The sequence below is a fragment of the Neopelma chrysocephalum genome, unplaced genomic scaffold, assembly GCF_003984885.1.
Source record: "Neopelma chrysocephalum unplaced genomic scaffold, ASM398488v2 Primary Assembly neopelma1_24, whole genome shotgun sequence".
In the NCBI taxonomy this organism is placed as follows: Eukaryota; Metazoa; Chordata; class Aves; order Passeriformes; family Pipridae; genus Neopelma; species Neopelma chrysocephalum.
Genome location: NW_020897693.1, coordinates 33,563,313 through 33,582,307, shown reverse-complemented (window position 1 = coordinate 33,582,307; position 18,995 = coordinate 33,563,313). Strand labels below are relative to the sequence as shown.

The 18,995-nt window shown below is 52.6% G+C and overlaps 1 protein-coding gene across 1 annotated transcript in view; it reads left to right on the top strand.

Moving 5' to 3' along the window:
• Positions 1-18,995, top strand: part of LTBP2 (latent transforming growth factor beta binding protein 2) — a 71,654-nt gene that overhangs the window by 44,423 nt on the left and 8,236 nt on the right. Inside the window, exons 9-25 of the mRNA XM_027671674.1 lie at positions 2,072-2,146; positions 5,933-6,055; positions 6,488-6,652; positions 7,454-7,684; positions 8,227-8,249; positions 9,967-10,006; positions 10,412-10,507; positions 11,592-11,717; positions 11,902-12,030; positions 12,441-12,560; positions 13,266-13,385; positions 13,592-13,714; positions 16,462-16,584; positions 16,904-17,029; positions 17,127-17,249; positions 17,479-17,610; positions 18,784-18,909. Coding sequence (XP_027527475.1) covers positions 2,072-2,146; positions 5,933-6,055; positions 6,488-6,652; positions 7,454-7,684; positions 8,227-8,249; positions 9,967-10,006; positions 10,412-10,507; positions 11,592-11,717; positions 11,902-12,030; positions 12,441-12,560; positions 13,266-13,385; positions 13,592-13,714; positions 16,462-16,584; positions 16,904-17,029; positions 17,127-17,249; positions 17,479-17,610; positions 18,784-18,909 — 2,001 coding nt within the window. The remainder of the gene's footprint in view (positions 1-2,071; positions 2,147-5,932; positions 6,056-6,487; positions 6,653-7,453; positions 7,685-8,226; positions 8,250-9,966; positions 10,007-10,411; positions 10,508-11,591; positions 11,718-11,901; positions 12,031-12,440; positions 12,561-13,265; positions 13,386-13,591; positions 13,715-16,461; positions 16,585-16,903; positions 17,030-17,126; positions 17,250-17,478; positions 17,611-18,783; positions 18,910-18,995) is intronic.

The window sequence follows — 18,995 nt, the reverse complement described above, 5'->3', positions numbered from 1 at the left end:
TCAGTAACATCAGAGCTTGTGGAAGGAAATGGTCCTCTACTCAAGAAACCAAGTACAGAGCTGAGAGTTAATATCTTATACCCTCCTGCAGCCACACCCTGTCTTCCCCTGTGGCCAGTTCCTGATAGAAAGAGAGCAGCCTCCATCCACTACTTGAGAAATGTCTTAGTTCCCCTTGGTACTAAGAGAGATCTGCTCACATTACATTCCAGTTATTCTTTGCAGGGAACATGGGTTTCTTTGCAAAGTTAAGGCATTTGTCCATAGCTTCACAAATGATTTGCTGAAGTAGTAAGTTGCAGGTTTCTGCAAACTGGAGTCATGTGAGTGCTGAGGTGGCACAGACCTGCACACTCACCCACCCACCACTGGCATTTTCTGCCTTGATCTCTTCCTGGCAGCATCTGGTGGAGGGATGCTGCAGTATCTGTTTCTCCGCAAAGGCTTTTCAGAGAGGGAGCACAGCTCTGACACATGTCATCACTGTTTGATCTCCAGCATGCTTGGCTTCCTCTCAGAGAGCTCACACATAACAATGCTGCTTCATTTGAGCATCTGTTATCACACTGTGCTGAGGTTGGCAGATGCTTCCAAGCACAGTTAATGCCTGTCGGCAGTCTCAAGCCCACAGGCTGTGGTGTGTGAGTACCTGGAATCTCACCAGGGTGCTGAGCTTGGAGCCCATAAGCCAGAGGTTGCTTTTACCTTCCCAGAAGGCTAGAAATGTGCCCAGCGATTCCCAGTATTGCCAGTAGCTCCTTTGTCCCTAACATCCGGATATTTGTTAGCTTACAGTTCATGATTGAACTGTTAAAGGGGATAAATAAATTTTTTTGGTCTTTGTCATTCGTTCAGTCACTAAGGATCAATCTGCATACAGAGAACCTTGTAGCTTCATTTAATATACCTGAGGAACCCATGCTTTCTATTCTTTTTCCTGGTACAGGCTGGTAATAGCTTGTTCTCACGTCTTTTATTTCCTAAGTGCCTTTATCGTAGGAGGCTGGTCCCTAACTTTTGCCTTTCAAGAACTGTCCTAGAATGGCTTTAGATTGCTTTATAAGGTTCAAGTGTCGAGGACAAAGAGTTATGGACATACCTGTTCTCTGCCCCCAGAGTGTTGTTTGTGTACTTAAACTTTGCAGGCTCTTACCAACCATCTCCTGCTGTAAGGATGGTCTCAATTTGCCCCTGGTTCTTGAAAGCTGCAATGCATTAGCAATGTGCCAGACCCTCAGTATGACTGTTGCCATGGAGGTCTTTCCACGTATGACACTGGGGAGTGAGCTACTGATGCTGGGCAGGAAGAATTAAGAGTGGTGGGAATACAGAGGGACAGTCACTTAGCAGTTGCATGCACGTCTTGTTCCCAAGTGTAAGATCCAGAAAATTAAGAAGAAACCCCACCCTGGGAAAATCCCAACCTTAGGCAAAGCACCCTTCTTCCTACCCCACCCCATGCTTACTCACTTCCCAACTCATCCACTCCTGGACTCCATTTTCCTTGCTCCAAAATACAGTGCCTAAATTTTACTTCCTTGGAATTTATGGGTCACATTTTACTTGCCTTTAAAAAAATTGGAGAGATTTAATTGTGTGTGTTATAGGCCATTTTGAAACCCACAAAACTATTTTAAGCAGCAATTTGAATTTTTCTTTGACAGGAGGGATTGGGGCAGGAAATCACATGCAGCAGAAAAAGGGGGAAATATAATAAACAGGCCCTGAGCTATTATTTCAGCAGCTTCTCAATGACCTCAGCCATTCCTTTCACTCTGATCCCCCTTGTCATGTGCCACCTGGCTATCTGGGCTGACCTAGAAGTAGCTGAAGTGACACAGTGATAGATATGAAGCACAGGCAGCACCTCTGGGTCAACAGGTTGGCACTTGTCAAGCAGCATAAGACACTGCATGAGAAATGTGGCTGCTCCCACCTTTCCCTCTGCCCTGGGAGTCATCAGAGGCAGACCTAGGGACTTTTTCCCCTCTGCCAGGAGGGCAGAGAGAAGGGAGGATGCTGGTGGCTGGCTCTACTGCCAATGTCCCACACTGTTTGCTTATCTTCCCAGCACGCCCTGTGATTGAGAATGGGCAGGTGGAGTGTCCCCAGGGATACAAGAGGCTGAACCAGAGCCACTGCCAAGGTAAGGATGCTGTTTTCATCTCTCTCTCTCCTTCCCACATCCCCTGTCAGAGCTGTAATTATCTACACAAGTAAAATATGATTATCTAACTCCCTGATATAGATCTGCAAAAATGTGCCTTGTAAAAAATCTCTGTCCTTTCGTCGGGAGTGAAAGAAAATCAGGTATCACTGGATTACATGACTCAGCTGATAAGCACAGTCAGCACATAGCTGCGCCAGCACAAAAAAGCTCACCTGTTAAGCCCTACTACCCCAGTAAGGACTTGTGTTTGTGCTCTGCTAAGTATGAGTGTAAAAACACTTCTTCTGTGATCTGAAGCAACAGAAATTCTCTTGCCTAAAAACATTTGTGAAGGTTGTCAGCTTGTCCAGTCGTTCATTTACAAGTGGGAGAGTGCCATAAAAGCGATTCTTTCTATTCTGAGTGTGTCACTAGTCCATGCTGCAAGGCTGCCTTGCCTGCCCCATGCTGCCAGGATCGATCCATTTCTCACTTCCGTGGTCGTCCCTCAGTTCCATATGAGGAAGGCACCATCTTTCCGCTTTGTTTTCTGGTTCATGTTTATTTGGCATCTCTTGGATCCACACTGCTTGTGTTTTTCCATGTTCTGACTGAAGAATAATTTTGTGGTTCTTGTGATTCGTGATAAACTGAGAGGTGTCATCTCGCAGATGCAGCAGGGAGCCAGGTCCCTGGCCGTGCAAACCCAGGGCTGGCAATCCAATGACTCATCTCTTTTAGCTGGGACTTTCCACCATGCTTACTTAATTAATGATTCAACCTCCCCACATTGTCCTAGGGGAGAACTTTCAACAACACAACAACATCTGTTCTCCTTGGTGCTCAGATCTCATCCCTTCTGTGGCCACAGACAGTGCTACATGTGTTATGAGGAGCTACTAGGAGACATCAAATTGGAGGAGCAGAGCAGCTGGAGAGACTCGTGTCAGCAAGCAGAGACCTGAAGTGCCTGCTGTGGATTTGTGCCCCTTCTGGAGCAGGGAGAAGCTCAGAGGAGCAGAGGGAGATGGCAGTATAGATTTGGGTAGGAAGATGTTTTTCCACTGGAAAAAGCATGAACCAGGAATTTGTGCCTCTGTGTGCTCCTTCGTAAGCTGGGCTGGGTAAGTACTGTTCTGCAGACACTACTGCCTCCAGGATTTTTCCCATCTCTGCTGTTGCAGTGGGATGTCTGTCAGGAAGCCCAGTACCTCACTTCAGGGCCCAGAGGGAGCATTTGGGCTGGTAGATGTAGGAGAGGCTACACAGGGCCGCCTTTTGCCAGGCCAGGTAGGAGGGAAGACTACCTGTCTTTGCAGGCTGTTGTCAAAGTACTGTTGACTGGAGGATGGCCCTGGCAGAAGCCCACTTTCTTCTGTTCAGTATGGACAGAGAGGGTTGTCTTTGGTGCCTTCCAGTAGAGGAACAAATGGTTCATCTCTGCAGGATATTTCCTTTCCTTTCCTTGCTGCATCCCATTGGGCAGGAACAAGGCTGCAAGGAGTCTAAGTTGAGAGTGCCTGGCAGACTCAGCCAGGGAACCTCTCAGTGCTGCTGGAACCAGCAGGAAGAATGGAACTGGAAGGGATAATGTAATGGAACTGGAAGGGATAATGTGGACCACACACTCGGTGTCCATGTCCTTGGAGTCCATATATGTATTTGGTGTCTGTTGCTGACTGGAGTCCTTTCTGCTCACAAAGTACCAGGGTAAACCAGCCTGAACCTTTCCACCACAGGCTGCCTGACTCAGTATGACTGTTTCTGAGGAACGCCAGCTTGTGCAGGGTGGGAAGAAGCAGCTGAAAGAGCACACAAATCTCACTTTGGGGTCCCTGAGGCCTCTTCTTGCGGGCTAGCCCTGGCCCTGGCATGCTGCAGGGGGTAGGAGTGCGTAGCTCTGAGCACACCTGACTGCTTCTGTTCCCAGTGGGGACTTCCGCTGTGGGTGGGTCCTTTGCTGACAGCAGAATAGATGGGGCTAGACTAAGGCTGGGATGTGGCCCTGTTTTGAATTAAGCCTATAAAGCCTAGCCCTTGGTGCTTGTTTGTTTTGTGCTCTCATTACTCCAATCCCTTCAAGCCCTTTGCTTATATGGAGACAAGCGCTTTGTCCAGTTGGTGTGTCGAAACAACATAACACTCTGACCATGCCAGGGAGTGACAGGGATGAGCTGTGAGGCTCCTCTGGAGAGCCCTAGTGTCTTCTCTGAGTGGAGTTCCCAGCTTATTTGGGGTCTGGCCACTGGTTGTTCTCAGGAACTCTGTCCTGTGCTTGGTACAGAGCAGGAAACCACTACATTGTGCAGCCAAATCCTACTCCTCCCTGGCCTGCTGCAGATTCCTGCAGCGTTGATACTTCTCATTGACTTAGCTTCTGGCTTGGTCTTCATGGCCCTTATATGTCTCAAACGTGTATGGGGCAGCTGGTGGGATGAATGAGGGAATTTAAGAGCACAGGACTGAGGAGGACCTCTCAGGCCAGTAAGTCTGAACTTCAGCTGTCATTGCTGGCTGTGAGACATCCCCTTTCCACCAAGCAGTGATGCTTTGACTCTGAGGAATAAGGTAGTGCTGGGAAAGCTGTTCCTGTGTCTTCCACCCCTTCCATCTTCAGACAGTCTCTAGAGCACCACTGTGTGCTCTCAGGGCACCTGAGGTCACCAGGGCCTTGTTCACTGCCATCGGGACTGCCCTGTGTCTTTGGAAAATGTTTGGCATGATGCTGCCTAGCATCACGTCTTGGCAGCTCGCAGCTGTCCTGTGAGCAGTGAGTGTGCCCAGGTCCCTCCCACTGCCTCCTCCCACCTCTTAGCTTGTAGTATGTGTTCCTGTGGTTTGTCCCAGAGTGGTGTTGAGGTTGATCCCACTCCTGCCACTCTGTGCTCTTGTTCAACTCTTCCTGCACTGCTTGTGCCTCCTGACACAGCACAGTTCATCAGCATTTTACTTTTCTGGGCCAAGCTGTTTAGTGAAGATTTAATGCTACATCAGTTCATGAGGAGGGCTTCCTCCTCACTCTCCACCTGAAAATTGCCCTCAACTCCCATTTATGTACCTTTTGCCAATCTCTGTCTTCTCTGGCTTAGCTCATACATTCCTACATGTGCTGAAGGAAGGTCTTTACTGCAGGCCAAATGAGTGAGCCTAATGGTGTTTCCCTGGGATAAACCGACCTTCCTTCCCAAAGACTGATGCATGCTGAATCACGGTCAGTGGCAGAGCTTGAGGCAGGTCTTGAGCTTGGCGACTTCCTGCTTGCTCAACCTGTTCCTAGAAGAAGACACAGTGAGCCACAGCCTAGCCAATGTCCTTCTCCCTTTGGATGGGATCAGTCACTGCTCTCCCTGCATGCTGGCACTGAGTTTCTTAACAAGGATCATCCACGGATGATGTCTCCATACAAGCAGGACCAGGAATCAGGAGAAAGAACAGGACTCATCATTCCTGGCTTGCAAACAACAGCCATGATGGCTGTAAGAGTGACCCTAACAGGGTGGTTCACCGTAGGGGCCACGTGTGTTTTCCACAAGGACTGTGAAGCAGAGCAGTCATCTACAAGCCATTCCTGCAGCTGCAGTGAGCAAGCTCTGCACTGCAGATGTGGGACTACTGTCATCACAGAGGTCCCCACCATGCTGTTTGGTGCAGAGGCTGCTTTAGACACCAGCCCAGCTGAGACCCCCTTGGTCTGCAGCACCTGAATGGGAGGCACTGCTTAGGGAGGGGGTTTAGTTCACTCTCAGCTTCCTCACATCTCACAAAGCTCTCTCCTCTCCACAGATATCAACGAGTGCTTGATGCAGGGCCTGTGCAAAGATGCCGAGTGTGTGAACACCCGTGGCAGCTTTCGTTGCACCTGCAAGCCTGGCACCATGCTAGACCCATCCCGTAGCCATTGCATCTGTAAGTACTCCAGGGAACTCATCAGTTTGGGAAGGGACCTGAGCGGGAAACCATGGCTGAGTGGATGCTGCAGTGTTCTTCACATCTGCAAGTGTAGTTGAGTTGTGCTGTTCTGCACTTGTGTGCAGAATGGGTACCAATCTTGCATTATCCTTCTCCATGGACTTCACATGGTCCCTGCAGTGGCTGGAGGGAATGTGCCTGTGGTGAGGCAGCAGAGGACACAGCCTCCTGGGATGAGAAAACTCCCACAGGAGCTGGATTTACTTGGGGCTGACACTGCTGGGGGAAAGGCCTGATGGCTGATGGCCTCGAGCAGGCTGGGAGGCACAAGCAGAGAAAGGGGCAGGAGGGAGAGGTGTGTGTCCCCCATTCTTACTTTGGAGAGCACAGAGCTTAACCTCTGGCACTGACACTGCTGTTGTGTTTCAGCGGACAAAGCAGTGTCAATGGAGCAGGGGCTGTGTTACCGCTCAGCAGCCGGAGGCGTGTGCACCCTTCCCCTCTCCCACCGCATCACCCAGCAGATCTGCTGCTGCAGCCGTGTCGGCAAGGGCTGGGGAGAGAACTGTGAGGAGTGCCCTATGCCCGGCTCAGGTGAGACGTGCCTGCATTGGCTTTGCCTCCTCTGGTTAGACTGGGGTCTGGGTTTGCCTGAACACAGACAGCTGCAGGACCCAGAGCTGAGCAGTGCTGTCCTGTGAGATGGGTACAGCAGCCCAGGATGCCCAGACCTGATAATACTGGGAAGATACAGAAATCCCTGATGGAAAACCACTCTGTGCCAGAGGGAGAGCACAGCCATGTCTGTGCCTAGCTTTATTCGACAGCTCTTTTCTCTCATACGTCTTCTACTGGGAAGAAAGCCAGGTGACGATGAGTTCGGTATATCTCAGCATGAGGTCGAGTGGAGGGTAAAGCACCAAAATCCTCAGGGATCAGAAAAATTTTCACGTGGTTTGTGCAGAGTATCTTGAGCAAAGCGCTCAGCCTAGAGGTACCCTGGGTTCACTTTTATCTTCTCCCTTGCTCAGCTTGGACCTTCCTGTGGCATGATCCCTTCCTAGCAGTACTTACCATGAGAAGAGATTTAGTTTTCGGGGCCTGAGAATGCCTATTAGAAACCCACCCTGCTCTGTGAGCGCATTCCTTCTGCTTGAAGTATCCACCCACTGCAGCCCAGATGTGTTTCGGTAAGGATTTAACCCTTAGAAATTCCAGAAAATGATAGGATAGGGGAAACTGGCACCTGCATTCACATACATGCCTGTCCATTTTCACTCCTTTATTCCACTGTACCACTACCATGTCTGGGTATGGTAAGCCAGGTGATCCCTACCATAGTCTCTTCCTTCTAACCTCTGACCTCTAAAGTTTTGATTTTATTTTCCTTTACAGAGGCCTTCAAGGAGATTTGCCCAGCAGGACATGGCTACACCTACTCCAGCTCTGATATCCGACTGTCAATGAGGAAGGCAGAGGCTGAAGAGCTGCCCTTCAGCTTGGAAGAGCAAGGGGAAAACAGCAACTGGACTTTGAATTGGACAGCAAGGAGACAGCAACTGCAAGACAGCCTGCGTGGGAGCATCCTGGAGGCATTCCCCTACCCTGGCACCTCAGCAAGACAGGGTAGTGTGAGGTCTACTGCTTAAAGGAGCTCCATCTGGGCCTTTAGCAAGAGTTGAAAAATTCTCAGGTCCTGTCATAGACTACGGATGGACTTCTGGCTGATAAAGACTTTCTATATCTGTATGACTATAGCATTCCTAAGGCACAAGGCACCATGTCTTCAAGCCTTTGGAGAGAAGGTTGAGTGTTTCAGGCTCCTGCAACTGCATCTTTGCAGTTGGTGCTGAGTGGCCAAGCTGCCTCCACTAGGACCTCAGGTCTGCATGGCAAGCCCAGCACTCCAGTCCCTGGGCTTTTGTCCAGCTCAGCTGGAAGGCAGTGTGGCCAAATGCTTGTGCCAGTACTTGCTGGAGCGGAAGCTCCTGGGTTCTGCCCAGTGCCAGGAGTCCAGGTGTGTTGGCTTTGGGAACAAGGCCTTGCAGAGGAGCATGAGGGACTGAATGGCAGGGTCATAGAGGTGGGGTGAAGTTAGGGCAGCCAGGGTTTGAGGAAGACACCTATCTGCCTTGTCTCTACTTACCATGCACTCTTTCCCTTTCCAGGTGAAATTTCTCCTGCCATGCACGTGAGTAAGGTATGTCTTGCTATACCTGGGTGCATCCAATGGTAGCTTGATGGGCAGGAAGGGGAGTGTCATAAAAATAAACTGAAAGAGGGTAGAACTACATTAGATATTAGGAAGAAATTCATTTACTGTGAGGATGGTGAGATGCTGGAACAGGTTGCCCAGAGAACTGGTGGATGCCCCATCCCTGGAAGTTTTCAAGACCAAACTGAATGCGGTTTTGAGCAACCTGGTCTAGTGGGAGGCGTCCCTGCTCATGGCAGGGGCATGGAACTAGATGGTCCTTAAAGTTCCTTTCAACCCAAACTATTCTATTCCTGCTCACATTCTTTTACTGTTCAACCAGGCAGGTGTGTGAGTTAGACATGACTGTAGCCAGTTCTACACTGCATATCACAGGGTTTGAAGCTCTAGACAGGAGAGTTTATCCACGATGGACTCGGTCCTAAAGAGCAAAAGAGTGAATTACAGAAAGGATCTAGCCCACTATAAAAGGACACCAAGAAGAATTTTGCTTTGAAATTCTAGTCTCTGCTGCAAATTCAAGTTTGCCCTGCTTTCACTGGCTTCCATGAATATCAGCTGTACTTACACAGCTGAGGTGTGGGCACTCACTCCCTGCTGTCAGCCTGGCCTGGCTGTAGGGCTGATAGGGTAGCAGGATAAGGGGAACTGCTGCAGTCTGCTGGGACATGCTCCTCTCGTTGAGCCTGGTGTTGTGTTCAAGCCCAGCTCACAGGCAGGTCTCCCTGTGCTGGCGTGGGTGCAGCAGAAACATCAGGGGAGCAGTCGGGGCAGGAGTCTCTTGCACTGGCTTGTCTATATTCACCCTGTCTGATGGGAGCAGCCTGGAGACTGATTTTCTGCCAGCCTCTTCTAGGACTGGGTTTCTTTATTGTGAGTCGCACTTGAAAAATGTGTGCTTCTTGATCCCTGCTGTCAGTAGAGATTCAGCCGCATCTCTCCTGAGCATCTCTGTGCCCTCTTGCTATAGCAGCTCATCCCTCAGAACATACTTTCAGCCTCTATGAAAGAGAGCATAGCACTGCCATTGTTGCTTCTTCATAGACATGAAGTGACTTGCCCATGTGCATGTGAGAAATCTCAAGACAGAGCAGAAATTTGAACGAAAGCTTCCAAATGTGAAACAGAGCTAGTCTGGAATTTATGTTGCTCAGTTGCTGGTTTTGTTCATCCATTGCAGAAAGCTCCCTGGAGCAGAGACTCAGGTTGTGCTCCAGCATTTCCTTTGGCAGCCATAGGTTTGCCAGGAGGGGATGCTGAGAAAAAGCTTCTAGCACTAAGCACCCTTCCAGTAGGCAGCACTCTTGAGGCAGGCAGAAGTAGCAGCTGTCCTCAGCAACATCTGTCCTCAGCACCCCAGAGCTGCCAGTGACAGTGGCAGTATTTACCATGCCTGGATGACCTTCTTGGTCACCTTGGGGAGATACCTACCTGGTAGCAGTGCCTTGGGTCTCACCTGTATAGTTTGCTGGCATGGCCTCTCTGTGGGCAGCCCCCCAGGCATGGTCTGGAGCTATATTTTGCCCAGGATGATGTGCTCAGGACAGAGTGGCCCCGCCAGCTGCACCTAGCCACGACAGCTTCTCCTCCCAGGATGGTCTCTTAGGGAGCAAGAGGAGCCAGGAGGTGGGTGGGAAAATGTCGCAGGGATGCTGCATGAGAATTGAGGCAGTCCTATATTTCTGTCCCTCAGGGCACTGCTGATGCCACTGCAGAGCCTGACACACGCAGAGGTGAGTGCCAGGCTGGCGGGAGGGCAGGGTGCTCATGGGGAAGAGAATAGGGCAGTGAGAAGGGAGGAGAGTGGGGAGACTGGGAGCTGCCTCCTCTGCACAGAAGCCCCCAGTGGGCAGGACAGGCTCCTGGCTGGGCTGGCTGTGGGGCAGTGCGGAGAACCCCTATCACACTGGGGTGGCTGATGTGGGGCTGTAGGAATGTGGGGAGGTGATGAATATCCTGCAAGGTGGAGGAGACTGTGTTAAATAATAAGATGATGGTGTTGCTGCCACCACCCTGCATCCCCTTCCTGTGAGCTTTTTTGGGGCTATGGTTGCAGGGCCACCCAGCACAGGTGAACCTTGGGCATGCACCTCTGCCTGTGATCAGAGGTTTGCCTCACCTCTTTTCTCCTTCCACAGCAGAGGAAGAGGAGTTCTGGCATGGTCCTCCCCAGCCTGGCCCCATCACCACCTGGGATGCTGCTGCTCCAACACAGGTGCCAGCACAGGGCTCAGGTGTGTGTGTCCACCACTCTTGGGCATTTCCTGCCTCTCTTTGCCTGGTACTACAGGGAAATGATGTCCTAAGCTCTGCCCAGGGGCCCTCTCCCTTCACCAGTCTGCTTGTCTTCCCATACCCCCCCCCTTGAATTCCCAAAGAAAAGTCCCTGGCCTGCCACCCTGGGGTGTTGTCTCAGCCTGGTCTTCCCTGCTGCCAGGCAGGGAAAGCTGGCCGGCCATGGGGAGACAAAAGAGTGATCTTCTATGGGAAGCAAGGTGTTTGGCTCCCTGAGCCCTTCCCTGCCTGCAGCTCCCTTGCCCGCGCAGCAGTGGCTGCCGAGCAGGGGGGGATCACGCGCCCGCTCGGGTGGCTTTGGCTCCGTGCCCCCCGTGGCGTGAGCTGACTCATCGGGAAGGGGGAGCACACGGGGAGGCATGTGGCTCCCGGGGCGGCTTGTTTACTGCGCCGGAAACAAGGGCGCTGTTGTTCCACGGTTGCTTAAGTGTCTGGGAGTGTGGCCCCTGCCCTGCGCCGGGGGCTGGAGCACCTTGGGGAGCAGGCCTGGCGGAGGCACCTTGCTGAGGAATGCATCTTCCTCAATAGCCTTTTGTTTGGGGTTGGGCAACCCCCCAGGCCCTAGCTGGCTCGATTCCGAGGGGTGTGTGGTGCCCCACTCCTCTCCCACTACCGTCCATGCTCTGCTTAGCAGGGTGGTGCAGGGGAGGAGGGCCCTGCTGTTACTCCGAAAGGAGCCCCATCACAGGTGCCAGGCTCTGCTGCCAGTCCTCCTCCAAGGCATGGGGCTGCAGGCTTCCTCACCACCCTTATTTAGGGCCAAGGCACAGGTGTGCAGTACAGGGGACTGGTCATCCCAGCTGGGCTCAGCCCAGAGTAGCTGTAGGAGGTGGTAGAGTCTACTGTGTCTCCTGTGCAGCCCTGCGGGTGCAGGCTGCCTGAAGAAGCAGATGAGCAGGTTCAGCATTGCTCTCCAAGAAGGGGAAAAAGCAGGCTCCTGGCATAGCACTGGGGACACAAAGCAGACACTAGACTCTGTGCACCTTTCGGTGCTGCCCCCAACTCCATGCTCTCTCCTCCCAGGGGTCAGTGGCTGTGCCTCTTCACCCCTCTCCTGTGGAGCTGGTACTTGTGTTCTCACCCCAGAGGGATACAGCTGTTCGTGCCACCCTGGCTACACCTTGGACCCCAGCCGCCTCCACTGCATTGGTATGTTGTCACCTGTTCTGCCTGTTGGGTCTCAACAGACTATTCAGTCCTTCAGGCTCTTGGGGGAAGGTTTTCTGGCAGCTCTGCTGAGCCCTTGCCCACCCGGTGCACTGCAGGGCTGGCAGGGGGCTGGCAGTCAGCTGAAGGTGGTGACTGCCTGTCTTCTTTCCCTGCCTGGGCACAGATGAAGATGAGTGTCTGAAAGACCCCTGTGCTGGAAGAGGTCGCTGCATCAATAGTATGGGCTCCTATTTCTGCCTCTGTTACTCTGGGTACACCCTGGCTGTCTCGGAGGGCAAGCAGAGCTGTAAAGGTAAGTGGTGTCCACCTGGCACAAGGCTGCCACCTCCCCTGAACTTCTCTGTTCTCTCACCCTCGCGCTCTGTCATGAATGTGCACACACACGTGTGCACACAAAAATGCACACCTGCACACTCTCCCTTCCCACAGCTGTCCATGGACAGCTTGATCCATGGGGATTACCTTCTCCTGCTTGCTCAGGGACAGGACCTTGCCCATGATGATCTGGGCAGGAGTCGGTGATGCCAACTCTGATCACTGCTTTGTGGCAAGGAAGTGCTAGGGCAGATGGGGGATGGAGGAGAGTCCTGGCACTGGTCCCTTGGGTAGAGCCATATGCAGGTGGAGCAGGTCCTCACTTGCACCCAGCCTTCCTGAAGTTGGAGGGGGAAGATTCAGGACTATCTCCCTGTCTGTTGCCAGACCGAGACGAATGTGAGCAGCCTTCTATCTGCCGAGGACAGCAATGCATCAACACCCCTGGTTCCTACCGCTGCCAGTGCAAGGAGGGTTTTACCATGGGCCCCAGAGGACAGTGTGAAGGTGAAGCTTGCTGCCCCCTGTTCCCCTGCCCCTCCAACCCACCTTCTGCATGAACACCTCATTTCCTCATCACTCGGTGCCTCCTCCTGGAAGGGAGGTAGGACACCTCCATGTTGGTCTGCCAGCTCCCCAAGGGCTGCCTGTCCTCTCCTCTGACTGCAGGAGGAACAGGCTTTCCTGGGTAGAGGGATGTGCCTGATCAAAGATTCCCCTTTCTAATAGCTAATCTCCATCATAGAGTGGGAGGCTATTTCAGGAGGCAGTACAGGAAACAGGATATGCACAGATTGCTGCTTCCCCCCTCCCTCCCCCCCCCTGCACGGCCTCCAGAAAGCACTTGCCTTAAGGACTTCCTGAGCTGGAGGTTGCATCCTAATCATAGTTATGAAAGGCTGTGATGAAACAGCCCTGCACAGATGTTCTCTGATCCCTTTCTCTGCCCATGCACATTCCTAGCCTTGACAACATCCTTCGGCAGTGAGTTGTGCTGCTGGCTTATGTCAGCCCTCAGGCATGGGCGTAGGATCCTGAGTGATGAGTGGGGCCATAGAAAGTGTTGCCTAAGCCCCAGCAAACTCATCTCAGCTCCTATTGGGCATCACTGTGCCCTGGAGGGGAAGTCTGGGGATCCAGCTGGAGAGGATACATTGGAGAACGCTGCACTGTTTATCTTTGGGAGCCTGAGAAGAGTGTGTTTCTTGGCAGATGTCAATGAGTGTGCAGATCACAGCTCTTGCCCCAGTGGAAGGTGTGTCAATACTCTGGGATCCTACAAGTGTATCAGCTGTGGGGATGGCTACCAGCCCAGGAACGGGAGATGTATTGGTGAGAAACTTGGGCTGCCTGTGGGAAGCATCCTTGCCCCACACGGCAGTGCTTCCTGCAAGCCTCTAAAGGAGCAGATGCACAAGCAGCACCCTTCTCCTGCAGGAGGCCAGCCTGCGTGGCCAGGGCATCATGTCCTCATGGCTTGCTTGGCAGGGAATGCAAGCACCCTCCCATACCATGTTGTCTTCTGCTGTGTCATACAGATATGGACGAGTGTCTTGTGGAGGGGACTTGTACTCATGGACGGTGTGTCAACCTGGATGGCTCCTTCCGCTGTTCCTGCTACTGGGGCTACGAGGTGGCACCTGACGGGAAAAGCTGCCAAGGTACCAGGGAGCCATGAGTTCAGATACTGAAGTGTCACACAGTCCAGAGATTTCCCTAGACTCTTCCTGAGCACTTGGCTCTACCTGAATCCTGGCCACCATGCTGGCTGGTTACCCCAACACATGTACCCCTGGTCATGGTTGCTCTGCATCTTTTCTACTCATCTCACTCTCCCTCATGTGCTTATGCAGACATAGATGAGTGCACAGACCAGGCTGCCTGTCCCTCCGGACTCTGCCTCAACACTGAAGGCTCCTACTCCTGCATGGCTTGTGACACCGGCTATGCTGTCTCCAGAGATGGCAGCATGTGTGAAGGTATCCCTTTCCCAGAACAGAGGGGCAGGTGCTGGAGGGAATGAGGGGAGAGACATTGCCGTAGCTGGGTTACTGGTGGGGCAAGAGGACTTTAGGCTTCAGGATCCTTTTCCAGCTCTTTAGCTTCCTGTTCACCAGAGAACATGGAGGGGTGCAAGCAGACATCACCTGGAGCAGCAGGAAGGTGATTTTCCTCGCACAGGAAAGGGATGGGGGGAAGGATTCATTGATAAGACTCCTGGACTATTGATGATCAAGGAGGTGCTGACAAAGGCCAGAGGAGTACAGGAGGCCTGGAAACACTGGCAGAGAGTTGTGTGTGGTTCAGTTCAACTGTGTGCCTGGGAGCATGAACCTCAAATGTAGGTCCTCAACAGGAGAAACCTTGGATCCACAGCCCATGGACAGACTGTGGGCAGCCAGGTTTCATAATTTTTACCCAGCCCCTAATGTAACTTGGACATGTTTAAAAAGGAAAGCTTAGATCAAGGGCTCTGCTTGATCAAGGTATGCTGGCAGAGAGTTAACACCAGCATCAATTTGTGTTGGTTGCAGTGCTGAGACATGAGAGTGCTGGAGTCCCTGCATTTCAGCCTGACTGCCCCAGTATAGGCAGGGAAATTCCCTCCCCGGTGGCCGCCCTTAGGGGCTGTCCTGGGCTCGAGATGGTTTGAAGCGAGCAAGGGAAGGGAGAGGGCAGAGCTGGCAAAGGTATTTGTTTAAAGATTGGCCACGAGCTGAGAATTTCTCTCTAGAGCACTGAAGAGCTCTGCAGCCTGCACGTAGCTGGCAAATTGAAGATCTTGCCTGCAGTGTGACTCTCAGAAGGATCCCCCTGCATGTGGGCCTCCAGTGGGGGAGGAGAAGGAGGTTTTACTCCCATTATTCTCTGGTTTGGTGTCTGAGAAAGCCAGTGTTTTATGAACTTATTTTCCAATTGATTTTTGGGTGCGACGGAAGAAGCATTGTTTGATGTCTTACATCTGCCCTCCCCTTTTCCCAAGACTCCACATGAGCCGCCCCATCTCAGCCACCTTGCCCCAGCCATTTCATGAGGGCACCTTATCAGGGTTTGATACTGTTTAGGTCACGCTGACCTGATGGCAGGATGGCATGTTCTTCCCTGCCTTGGCTGGTAGCCTTGTCTGTGGATTTAGGTTTCACATTTGAAAAATGATAAGGGTTTTGTAATAGTTTTTTGGTAAATAAACTGAGTTTTGGTTCCTCTCCAGAAGGATTCAATAATATTTCTACTTTCAACCCTTTGAGACTGAAAAGCTGGGAATCCTGCCCTGAAGTGGTAGGGAGCAATGCTCGTTCATGCTTGTGGCATGCTTAGTGCTCTGCAAAGGGGAAAAGGTCCCTCCCTGCCCCCAGGAGGTGCTTTAGCTCCTGTCTGGGGAGTAGTGTAGAGCAGGACTACCTCCACTAACATGTCTTTTGGTGCCTGCACACCAGCCCATCCTTCTGACTACCAGTGTTCTCCAGTGCTTGCCCCTGCTTCATGGGCCCCAGGCAGCAGCAGTCTGCTGGCATCTCACATGAGGAAGGGAAGGTACCCCTTCCTCCTCTTCTGTGAGCAAAATCCTCAGAATGCCAGCAAGCTCTGGCCAAAGCCTGGGGGAGTTGGGTGGGAGAGGGTTTTTTGGGAGCTCTGCAATTGGGTAAGAGCTGTTGTAGGCCCCTGGACAGCTCTGCCATGAGAAAGATGTTGTAGGCAAGTCTGGCAGGTGGGAAAGTGGAGCCTCAGAAAATAGGGCTGGTGTTGTGTTAATTTGCTGATGTTTGCTCTTGTGCAGAGAGGATTTGTCAGCAACTGTGGCTCTCAGCTGGCCTCTTGGTGGTGTGGTACCCAGTGCAGAGCTCTGCTGGAGACAGACACTGGGGTTAGCAGTATCCCTGTGCTCACAGAATCACAGAATGTCCAAGGTTGGAGGGGATCTCTGGATGTCATCTTATCCAACCCCCTGCACAAGCAGGGCCACCAAGAGCTGGCTGCCCAGGACCATGTCCAGATGGCTTTTGAATATCTCCAAGGAGGGAGACTCCATAACCTCTTTGGGCAACCTATGCCAGTGCTCAGTCACTGTCACAGTAAAAGAGTGTTTCTTGATGTTCACACGGGACTTCCTGTATTTCAGTTTGTGCCCCTTGCCTCTGGTCCTGTCACTGAACACCACTGACTTGGTGCTGGAATAATGTTTATCCTGATCCCTCCGGTGGAAAGGAGTGAAGAGTCTGGGCTGACTCCTCACACCTTGGTAACAGGGAAGTCTGCCCTCTTTTCACTGTAATGGGGTGGTCTGAGAGGGCAGCTCAAGCCCACCTTGCAGGCCAACAGCTGGGTGATGGTTTCTCTGGGTAGGGATCTTCCCCAGTGGTGGCTAGAGCTGGGGCCTCACTCTGTGCTGTGCCCTTCTGCTTGGCAGATATGGATGAGTGTGAGGACCCTGCTGTTCAGTGCCTGGGAGGAGAATGCAGGAACATTCCGGGCTCCTACAAGTGCCACTGCCAGGCTGGCTTTGAGCTCATCAATGGCACTGTGTGTGAAGGTATGAACCCCATCCATGCAGCCCTCTGGGTGCAGTACCTACAGCCTCCCTGTGGATCCCCCTTCTTTCTCAGCAGGGGGGGATGCTGGTGCCAGTGCAGGTGATGACACCGTGCATGGCACATCCATAAACTTGTAGTCAAATTCAGGATCACCATGGACAGAGAAGATCTCTGTCTCCATGGTGGGAAAACCAGGGGCCAGGAGCCCTTTAAGGGCTGCCTGTAAGAGCCCTTTAAGGGAAGAGGGAATCTATGTGGCTTTGGTGAAGGATGTCCCCCAGGGCTGGATGCGTGGCCCTGACTCTGTTCCCTCTGCAGATGTGAACGAGTGCCTGAACAATGAGATCTGCAGCCCCAATGGCGAGTGTCTCAACAGTCATGGATCCTACTTCTGCATTTGTGCTCCTGGTTTCTCAAATGTGGCTGGCGGAGTCAGCTGCCAGGGTGAGCTGGAGGGTGGCAGGGACATACCTTAGGTCCTGCCCTCTGCTCCCTCCCCTACTGTGAGATCCAGGTTGATGTTTTTGTCCTGATTTCACAGATGTGGATGAATGTGCAGACAAGTCCCGGTGCTTACAAGGCCAGTGTCTGAACACAGAAGGCTCCTACAGGTGTCTGTGTGAAAATGGATTCAAACACTCACAGGAGACTGATGACTGCATGGGTGAGAGCTCATCGTTGGGGACATTAGCCCCCTGGAATTTGAGGGGATGGATGCAGCCAGTGCAAGGGAGAGGGCAGTTCTGCTCCCAGCACCCAGAGTTGCTGGTGACTTGTAAGGAGGACTAGTAATGGCTCAGGGCTTCTGGCCAACTGAAATTAACTCAGATGCTTCAGTGAGCAAGCAGGGTCCCCATCTGACCATCTTCATCCCCTTGCTCTCCTCCCTGCAGACGTGGATGAGTGTAAAGAATATGGGGATGCCATCTGCGGCACATGGCGGTGCCAGAACAGCCTGGGCTCCTACCACTGTATCATGGGCTGCCAGCCTGGCTTCCACTGGACCCCCTTGGGTGACTGCATTGGTGAGTACAGCCTTGGGAGTCCCATCCCTCCCCCTGGAAGGAACAGGATGGCTGTGGGACATTTCTGCCAGAGGCGTGAGGGAGGAGGAGGAGGAAATGTGTGGCTGGTGGAGACGCAGATAATGCTGAGAGCTTGTTTTCTTGGCTGCACTGCCTGCTTGCGTCTAGACTTCTCTCTTCCTGGCATCTGGAACAGACACCTCATTGTGCTGCTTTCCGCTCAGGGAGGGTCCTGGGCAGGTTACAGCCATTCCAGGCTTGGGGCTGGACTGCAGCTCCCTGTAAGCTGTGCTTGCTGGGGTCAGTTCCAGTCACCTGCCTGGCAGGCCTGGGTGAGCAGAAAGGCTGCTGGTGCCACTGTGCGCTAAGCTGGGAGTCTGGCTTTGGAGCCCAGGCTCCAGCATAGAGGAGAGAGCAAAGGGATTTCTGCAGTTTTTGAGGCTCCCCCTAGCTCAGGGAAGGCTGCAGCAAGGAGGAGCTGCTGCCAACCACTGGGCTCTGGGCTGCGCCAAGACTCAGACGTAGCATGTGGAGCTGCTCCTGGGCTTGGGAGCAGTGGGCTGTAGGCATGTAGCTGCTCTGGCTGCTCCAAGGAAAACTCTTCTGTGCAGCAGTTGAAAGGGAGCAGAATGCAGACAGCAGGGCTGTAAACCTGTCCTCTGTAGGCAGAGAACCCAGTTGTGATTGTCCCACTGCACTCTCTGGCACTATAGCAGTTGAAGAAGGACCAGATCAGGAAGAATGGGGCAGGAGGGTTTCATCCTTCATGTCTGCCCTTGCCTCACACCAGTTGCATGCTTGTATCTCCTGCCAGTGTGAGCCTGAAGGCTCTTGTGTCCCTTTATACCTCTGCAGGAAACTGTGCTGCCTTCAGTCACCCCTGCCAGCCACCTCCCGTGTTTCCCATCCATTTCCCATTTCCACCCTGCTCTTGTTGCTCTATTCACATGACCTCTTTGCAGCTCTCTATGTTGCAGGTAGCTTCTCTTAACACACACACTCACAGCAACTCATAGCATAGTGAGTGAGTTGGGCAGCCAGACCCAGTCCCTCACATCATGGGAATGCCTGCCCCGGCCCCAGATCTTGGGGTCAGAGCAAAAGGGCCTGGGTAGGGATATCCACTGGGAGAGGTGGGGTCTGGGGCAATTCCCACTTTCCACTCTGCTGCAGACATTGACGAGTGCGCCAACGAGACGCTGTGTGGGAGCCACGGCTTCTGCGAGAACTCAGATGGCTCCTTCCGCTGCCTCTGCGACCGTGGCTATGAGAGCTCACCCTCTGGGCACTACTGCATTGGTGAGTCTGCCAGGGTCACTCTGCCAGTCAGTGAAGCAGAGCCATCAGTAGACGCCAGGCTATTGTCCTTGCTGTGTGATGGCTCC